This window comes from Lipophrys pholis (genome assembly GCF_963383615.2).
Source record: "Lipophrys pholis genome assembly, chromosome: 22".
In the NCBI taxonomy this organism is placed as follows: domain Eukaryota; kingdom Metazoa; phylum Chordata; class Actinopteri; order Blenniiformes; family Blenniidae; genus Lipophrys; species Lipophrys pholis.
The window spans coordinates 17649499-17658299 of record NC_137644.1 but is presented as its reverse complement, the minus strand read 5'-3'; the positions used below and the strand labels follow the sequence as shown (position 1 = coordinate 17658299).

At 43.0% G+C, this 8801-nt stretch overlaps 1 protein-coding gene across 1 annotated transcript in view; it reads left to right on the top strand.

Moving 5' to 3' along the window:
• Nucleotides 1–334: 334 nt before the first annotated feature.
• The window catches only part of LOC308126939 (protein O-mannosyl-transferase TMTC2-like), a gene marked incomplete at its 5' end in the record, with an annotated part of 60539 nt that continues 52072 nt past the window's right edge, over nucleotides 335–8801 (top strand). Inside the window, one exon of the mRNA XM_080491644.1 lies at nucleotides 335–417. Coding sequence (XP_080347770.1) covers nucleotides 335–417 — 83 coding nt within the window. The remainder of the gene's footprint in view (nucleotides 418–8801) is intronic.

The window sequence follows — 8801 nt, the reverse complement described above, 5'->3', positions numbered from 1 at the left end:
TCGGCTCTCTCCTCTCTCCGATGCCAAAGCGGGAGAGAGATGCGCACTCCGCGGACACCGCAGCACAGAAATGCGCACAGCCCCGCGCCAGAGCCGGCGACAGCTCCACGTCCCCTCCAGCAGCCCCGACCCGTGCCACTGCAAAATGGGTTAGAGGGAACATGGCACACTTTGACACACTTTGCCTGACGTGGAAAATGCCCTGCCGGAGAGCCGCACTGCCGAGCGGCTGAACTGCGCGGCACAATAACACGAGAGACTTAAAGAGAAAGGAGGGGAACCTCAACTCCCAGACATTTCTACCGCTGTCCCTCTGCCTCTTTGCTTTTGAGAGATGATCACGGAGCTGGTGTGCACCGCCGTGGCTGTGGGTCTCTATCTGAACACGCTGGACGCGGATTTCTGCTATGATGACAGGTACAGTAGGTTTCGCCCTCAGCGCGCGGCGCGGCACGGCGCTCCGACACTTGTCATCGTCTCCTCTCGTTTCCTCCAAACGCAGGGAGATGGGTCGCTGCGCCTGCCCGCTCGCTTGCATGTGCTTTTGTCTGGAGGCTGCAATAAATCCCTGCTGATTTGTCGGATTTGCTCTAAGACACAAAGGCAGGGAGGAGCATTGAAGGAGGTATTCTGCAAGCAATATTACTTGACACATTCATAAAAAAAACAAAACAAGAACAAACTAATGAAGCTACTTCGCTTCAGTTTATTTATTGTTTTTGAATCAAAGACCGGCGTGCAATCCTTACAAACATGACAAAATTGTATTCACACCGACGCACAGGTTATTTCCACCAAAAGCAGGTGGAGTTCAACATGTGTTGTGACCCGAGCAGCATCCCCTTCCTCCCAACCATAAACAGCCTCATGTGCTCTTTGTGTTGATGAAGCACTCACGCTTGTCCTAACAATGCTCTGCACTCTGGGGAATGGAGAGCTTATTTAACACTGGGAGTAATTTTGAAAACAGCTGAATAAACACGTCAACACGTTCCTAGAAGGGCATGCATGGAAAAGCAGTACTTTAAAGGTAAAGGTGGACCAGACTAAGCAGAAAGTTACACTCTGTTTGGAAATTGAAACTTACCCAGTCTGTAACAGTGAAAATACTTATGGTTATGCATTTACGACCTCCTACACATCATTTTCTATTTATTATTGATTTAATTTGGGACTTTAACTTGGCCTTACGTGTGATTGTGAGTGTGTGGAGTTGTGATGACAATAAGATGGATAAAGGGTTATAGACTGTCCAAATAGTAAAGCTATTCAGTTTCAGTGTTATGAAACAGAAAAAAAAGGCAAATTCAGTGTGTGTATAATTGGAGATGTACAAACTGTGTTAAATCTTAAATTATCAGGCCATAGTGTTGGTGTGATTTTTTTCTCTGACTGGATAAATTTCCATGTTTGAATGGAAGTGTTTTTTACATGTTACTCCTGTCATGTTCCTCACACACTATGCAAAATGTATTTGAGATTAGTTTGTGACTCTAAATTGCACCGAGGTGTGTTTGTCTCCGTCTCCTTGCGTTTGCCCTGTTATGGACCAGTGACCAATTTTTGCGATGCGTTTGGCACATTAATCTCTACTAACGTAGATATCACCATTTTCAGGTGATCAGTGCATTCCAGACGTCACATTTTCATTTTTAGCATGCACTTCTTCATCCCTCAGACTCATTAAACGTCTGTGATGGAAAAATGCCCGAATTGCTCATAATTCGCTACTCTAAGGCTTAACTGGTGATCAAAAGCCAGGAAGCGAGGGAACCACTGAGCTGAGTTGATTTACGAATTATGGCTTGAAATGTGAAACTAAGAAGTACGATTCAATCAGATAACAAAGGAAAAGGAACCTTTATGGGATAGTATTAGACACATAAGCTCACGAATTGTAATTCAACAAAGCTTCACTTATTTTTTTCCTGAAACTGGCAGAAAGATGATATTTTAGTTATACGTCCTCTACAGCCAGGGTGCAGTTTGCTGAAGGGGATGTGGGGATACACGCCTCCTGTGGTCTATGTATTGCTCTTTCTGCTTCATCTTGTTTTCTTTTTTTATCACAGTGGGCTATTAAATTTGTCTCCCTTGCATAGTGATTAAAGCCACTTCACCAGCAGTCCACACAAAGCTCATAAACCAAGTAAAGCAGAGCTGTCACATTTCACATGATCGGCCCTAAACTCACAAGCAATAAGGGTTCGTTGAATTCAATGAAATGGTCATAGGAAGTCTCTGCAAAATGTACACCTGTAACATTAATAATGATTTAATTTTGTCTTTATTACATTTAATTGAAGATTTAAAGCTTTGTCTTTCAATACTATGCACTTGTGTACAGTATTGTACTGAAAGGTTTATGTCATGTTCTATTCCTCTCTTGTAAAGTAGAACCATTTAGAAAGCAATTTACTTTCTCAACATCAAATTTTTAGTTCAGTTATACCTTTTTTTTTCTTCTTCTTTTTTTTAAGCTTCATTAAACTTTGTTAGCTTTGTGACTTATGTTCTTACCACTATAGCGGTCTCAAATCGCTCACACACTCACATGCAAGTGAGTGCTTTTCCTCCCATTAAGAGCAACTTGGGGTTTGGCGTCCCGTCCAAGGACACACGAACAGGTGGAGCTGGGGATTATAACTCCAGCCTTGGGAATAAGCGACAACCTGTTCTACCACATGATCCACAGAGAAGGCACTTTTCATGGCAGGTTTGAGGTAATGGACCACATTAGATTGTACAAGTGTTTTTGATAAAGTGGCAGGTGCATGCGTTGGTATATTTTCGGAGAGTGTGGGTGTACCGGCCGTACATCTGCGCCTCTGAGATTAGCCATCCTTCATGTCAGTGTTTAGTAGCTGCGCCCCAGCTGAGCAGCTCACCTTACGAAGAACATCTGGACATGTAGTTCTTTATTGACCCTGAAATACTGTACATGGGTAAGAGCGGGGGGTGGAGGGGGGGGTTTAGCTCTTGTCAAAAGGGATATTTTTTCAGCTTTAGATATCAAGTGGTAAATCACTGGACGAAACCACTGACATGCAAGGTATGTTCTAGATTTCTCTGTGGATTATAAAGCATGAACAATGAGTGAGCAGGTTGCCTCCCTTAATCATCCACAGCTCAGTCAGATGTTGCTATCTGGTTAGCATCTCCAGACACCCCTTTAAAAGGTCAACTGTACCCCCCCCCCCACCTCAAACATCACCCACACACATGCACACACACACGCCATGGGTGACCCCTGCTACATGCTGTGTGTAAGTGAGAGTGAGTGAGTGTGCGCGGTGAAAGAGGAGGAGGAGGCGCGGTGAAGTACAGAGATGTGGTGTAAATGAGCTTCACATGCCGTCTTCAGTTACATCACACCTCGCCAAATATCCCCATAAAAGGACCCAGAGGTCGTGCATCCGTCAGCCCCGTCTGCACAACACCGCGAGGCTGTCAGAAAGCCGGCCGGTGACGGATTACCTGGGGGCGCTGCTCTGCCTGCCTCTGCCTACACGCCCCTGCTTCGAGCCTTCAGCGAGAGCTCAGCATCCACCAACAATGTGTATCTATCAAAGTCACCATGGTAATTTACACTCCTGGGGACAGACACTGGTGTTTTGGTTCAGCGCTCTCAGATGGAGGAGGCTGAATACCAATCAGAGGTCTGACCTTCCCTGGTCGTTCATCAAACAGGGTCTTCTCTCACGGGGTCAAGAGTCGTGTGCTCCAGGACTCCTCCCTCGGGGCTCGGAGGGGGAGTTATGTTTAAAAGGTTAAGGCGAGAGAAAGATTGAGGTAGAGGAGAGTTGAATGAATCATTCTGTTGTGGAGTCGACTAGAAGGCCCGACTTAGATGTAGACAAATTGGTTTTTCATACTTTTGTGCCTGGTTGTGTGCTGGAGTGATCTTATCTGACCTTTCCGCTCCATAATCAAATTCTTGCAGCATGTCACATGCAGTTCTTAGCATCCTAGACAAGATGGCGATGCAGATAAATCTTCTATATCCAGACACTCCGGAGTTCTGGGGATGTTCTGGCTGGTCTCTGTTTTTTCAATCATGTCAAGTGTTTTTCCTGGGCATTGCTCAGAGCCTGGCCAGGCTCTCACTTGGCCGATTGTAATCCCAATGAAAAGCCTCTCCGTGTGAAATGACTAAGTTTTTACGGGAGCCGCGAGAGGACTTGAGCCAGGCCGTTTTTTTGATTTGATAGGGGAAACTCAGAATGGGATTTGTTGCTTTTCCAGCCAGCCCCCCCCCCCCCCAGTTTAGTATTGGCAAACTTCAAACGAGACATGAGACAATTACAGTGCTGATTTGTTTACACGGGCTGTTAGATTGATTGCCTGAAAAATGTAGTCACGGTTTGGGAAACATATTTACCATAAAGGCTGTACTCTCCTACGACTATCCATCATCACATCGTTTCGACAGCGTGACAAACGAGGCTTTGCCCGATTCTGACACTTCGGTTATACTCCTCTTTAACAACAGCTTCTGACAGATCAGCGTGGTGAATAAATGGATTTCTTTGCTTGGAGATCTAGTATATTATTCACTCGAGCTCACACTGCTTCCTTTATCTTTCCTCCTTGTTTCAATGTTGGAAAAATGAAAGGCACCCTAAGTGGATTTCAGCATTCAGAGCCGCGTCTCCAGAAACATCTGTGACCCCAGTAACGTCACAGCCCCACTGCTCAGAGCAGAAATACATTATGGCCCCTCGGGGAGTTGGAGTGAAAACATCCCTCCCTCTTTGTCTCAGGGGAGCAAACAGTTTCATCTTTAGCTTTAAAGGAGATTGCTGAAGATTGGATTTCAGTGACATACACTCGATGGCTCCTTACTTCGCCATCTTGGAAACGCTGTGTTCGAACTGACTCCGTTCATCCCGAAGACGGAAGTAAGCCTCGCAAATAACAGAGGTGATGTTGAGCTCTGCTTCAAGAGAATGAAGATAGCAAGTCATAGATCCTGTGGGTTGCAGCATCTGTTTCTTTTCTGACTTGGTTTCTGTGGTTGACCGATAAATGCAACAATGTGGGATTGGCTCTAAGAAGCACCCTTTCATCATACTTCAAACCGTGGTGCTTTTGAGTTTTAAACGTTAATGTCAGGTCTTTATATGCGCCATTGTATTATTATTATTATTATGCACCTATAGTCGATATCATTTTGTTTTTGAATAAAAAAAAAATCCAGGTTTCTGTCATTTATGTAACCTCCACTTGACCCATGTGACGTTAAGCATGTAGCTACAGTGTTTGCATGTTCAGTTAATAAAGAAGGATTGTTGTGTCAGGAGTGACCATGTGCTTGTAACAACAGCCACTGAGATAAGAGAAGCAGTAAATTCAGTTTAAAGCAGGAGGCCACTTTTCAGTGTTGTTTCTATGCTACGGGCTACTGTTCTGTATTCTCTTAAGAAAGTAATTACATTACTTCGCTAATAACAGAATGCAATTATGTCAAGTAAAAGGACTCCCCACAACTGAACAGGCACAGCACTCAAAATGCGGCATCCCCTGTATTAAAGCTGCCGTGGTCCGCATGTGCCAAGTTTATCTTATGTGTCTGTAAAGGAATTTAATTTAGACTCAGACAGCTTTGTTAACCCCAATTCAGTTCAACGGGCCAGCAGAGGGTCAACTGAATTGTTGATTTTTGCACATTTTACAGGTTCGGCTCACTCTTGGTCAATCTGGGAAGAGAAGAGAGGTGGACATCTCATAGACAACTTATCTTCCTCCCGTGTGGTCTTGTATTTGAACTGTCCCCTGCACTGCTCCCAAGGTTGATTGTTTCGCTGCAGCTTCTCTTTGTCACTGTTGTTTGCTGCAGCTTGTAATTTTACAAGGATCTGGTGGAGATGAAAGACGGAGCAAAACAAAAGGGAGGGATCAGTGGGTGGCCTGAGACACATCTTGAAATGAATATATGGTGTTCTGATCATTTTTAAATTTATGCGATTTATTTGCATGCACCTTGTCTTTTTCTTCACTGATAAGACCTCCGATGTCTCAGTGTTCCTGCGATCAGTTTCAGCCCACTGTAGTCATTGCTGCCTGAGATCCCAGTGCCTCCGCTTCAACAATTATTGAAAACATGTGCCCTACTTGTGCTGGGGCTGTTTAAGTTACACTATATGCTTGAAGCACATAAATATTGAAGGAAGAAGCCAGCTCATGCAATGATTTGAGCAGAATCCCCTTGACTGAATTGTGTGCGCATTAAAGTAATTCAGCGGAGGTGAAAAAAAAAAAAAAGCATGCGTCTGTCACAAGGAGTTTGACAGTAAGCGCTATTAGACAGCCTGAAGACTAAATTAAAGTGAGCAGTGTGGTGAGGAAAACTGATGAAAAAAGTGTTTATGAATGGTAATTTGATCGGGTTTTGAGGCGTGAGGCTTTTAACTAGACTTTCGTACATAAAGGATAATGTGTTTTCGAGGAGAAGCCGGCAAACCTCATGAAACGTGTGGTTTGGTTGGTGGGAAGAAAAAAAAAAAAAGCGTCTCTGTTGCTGTGTCACCATCATATGCACTCACCCAATATACTTAAACATTAGCACATGTTCTTGCTCCCCTGGTTTCAAACTTGTTGCGATTCAAATCTCGTTTTTTGCCGTCTGAAACCTCCCCAGGTCTTGGGTGTTTGGCTCCAACTATCATTTTAACAATAGGATTGCAGGAGCAAATAATCTCATCTTGATTACTTGCAGATTTCGTCAATTGAAGCACTTAGTGGTCGACTTTGCAGAAATTGTGGCTTTGAAACTGCTTTCAAGCCGCAAATTAAGCATTGGTGGGACCCAGGATGGTGAAAGGGGTGAATTCTTCTGTAGTGGTGTCAAGTTAAGATGTTTGATAGGAGACGTGGCAGCATCTCTGTTGTGGACAGAGAATTAAGTTGATCTTCTTGCTTGGAAATGGAATCAAGCTTTCACACGAGCAGGAAACCGATATTTTGGCACTTGAGTGTGAATAAATTGTTCTTCAAACTGAAACAGCATTGAGACACGCACAACACACAATCAAACACATTTTGAAAGGTATTTTCATTTTAACTTGAACCTACTGCATGTGCTTCTTCAAGCAACTTGAAATGTTCTCTTTTTGCAGTGTCTCAGTGGACATTTTTCTGAAATTACTAATTGTGACGATTAAAATGTTCTTTCTTGTGATTGTTTAGAGCAGGGATGTCAGGATGAAATTGTGCTGTTTGTGGCCCTTGAACTAAAATGTGTCTGAGTGGGCTGGACTGGCAAAATAGTGCATTAGTAACCTTTAAATTTAAAGTGTAAAGTTTTTTCTTTATGATTAAAATGTCTATATTTTCCACAAAATTAAAGAATTATTGCATAAAATGACTACAATCTCAACTAAAACCAATCTTAATGTAACATTCTGTTGCAAAATACAGTGAAATGTCCACAAAACATTTATAGCTGTTGCATTGTGAAAAAAAAAAAGAATAAAATAAATATATAGATTTTCTATGAAAGTTTTTGAAAATTTTGATGAGTTTATTGGGCCAGATTGGAGCCTCTTGTGGGTCAGTTCTGATTTACAGTTCTTTCAATATGTAGAAAAACAGCTCCGGGTGCAGTTTGGGTTGCAGAATATCTCGCAAATTTATTATCATCTCATAATAAAGACGTGCAATATACATATCGCAAAAGACCAACTGCAAAATGCAATAAATTATGTTTGCTTCTCTGACATTAGGTGTATTATTCATGGGCGCTATATCAAGCCAGACAGGAAGTTGCTAAACAAAATGCTTTGACAGTTTCAAAATTAAACTCGGTAGTGCAACAGATTGCATTTTAAATCAACACTGCAGCATTATTTCATACCTGGTGGCTAGAATGTAGAAGTCACAAGCAGAAAAGAACAAAAATAACAGGAACAATTACCAAAAACAAACTTCTCATTGTAAAGTGCTGCTGGTGAGAACAGCAAAAAAAAGAAGCTTAAATTAGGGTCAAAAGAAAGAGAACTCTTATTTAAAAACAGATCTCAAAGACATTAATGTCATATTGCTCGTATTAACATTATTGCATATCACTTGTTCACCTTCAAATGATCGCACAAACTCTGTGGTTCTAGTGTCACTTTTATCTGTCTTCTTCCGTTTCTTAAGGTTTTCATGCTTCAAGATTCAAGATCAATTCGCTCATCAAGTTTTCTGACATTTAATGAACAGAGAATAAATCTGCACAATAAGTGGCAAACAGATCTATTGTGACGTAAGCTTTAGTATGAAAGACTGAGCATGACAAACTTAATAAACCCATGCTTCTGAATGAACTGACTCAGCCGCAGAGAGGAGATGACTGTTTATTTTTAGGTCCCCTCCCCCCCCCTCCGTCCCATCGGATCCCAGTGATGCATGGCTGAGGCTGCTGCTCACCCTTGGATGGCCCTCGAACTCCTCAGGCCGCAGACACCCCCGCCCGCCTGCCAAGACATGACCGCTGAACCTTCGTCCCACGACCCTCCCGCTATCTACGCCATACGCGGATCACAGAGCTGCGATATCAACGGACAACCAGCCTGACAACTCTTTAACTTCCACGTCAGGCGCAGATTTGTCACGTAACACCCATGTGAGACATGGGAGGATGAGAAGTTCACGTAAAGTGATGGAGGTCCCACAAATCAGGGCAGAGCGTGTGCATGTTCATCATGTCCTTTAAACATAAACGTGTTCAGCAGCATGGGGTTGTATTTCTACCACAGCGTGCTTTGTAAGCATTGTGGGTTTTTTCTTTCTTTTTTTTTGTGGTGTTAAGTTACAGT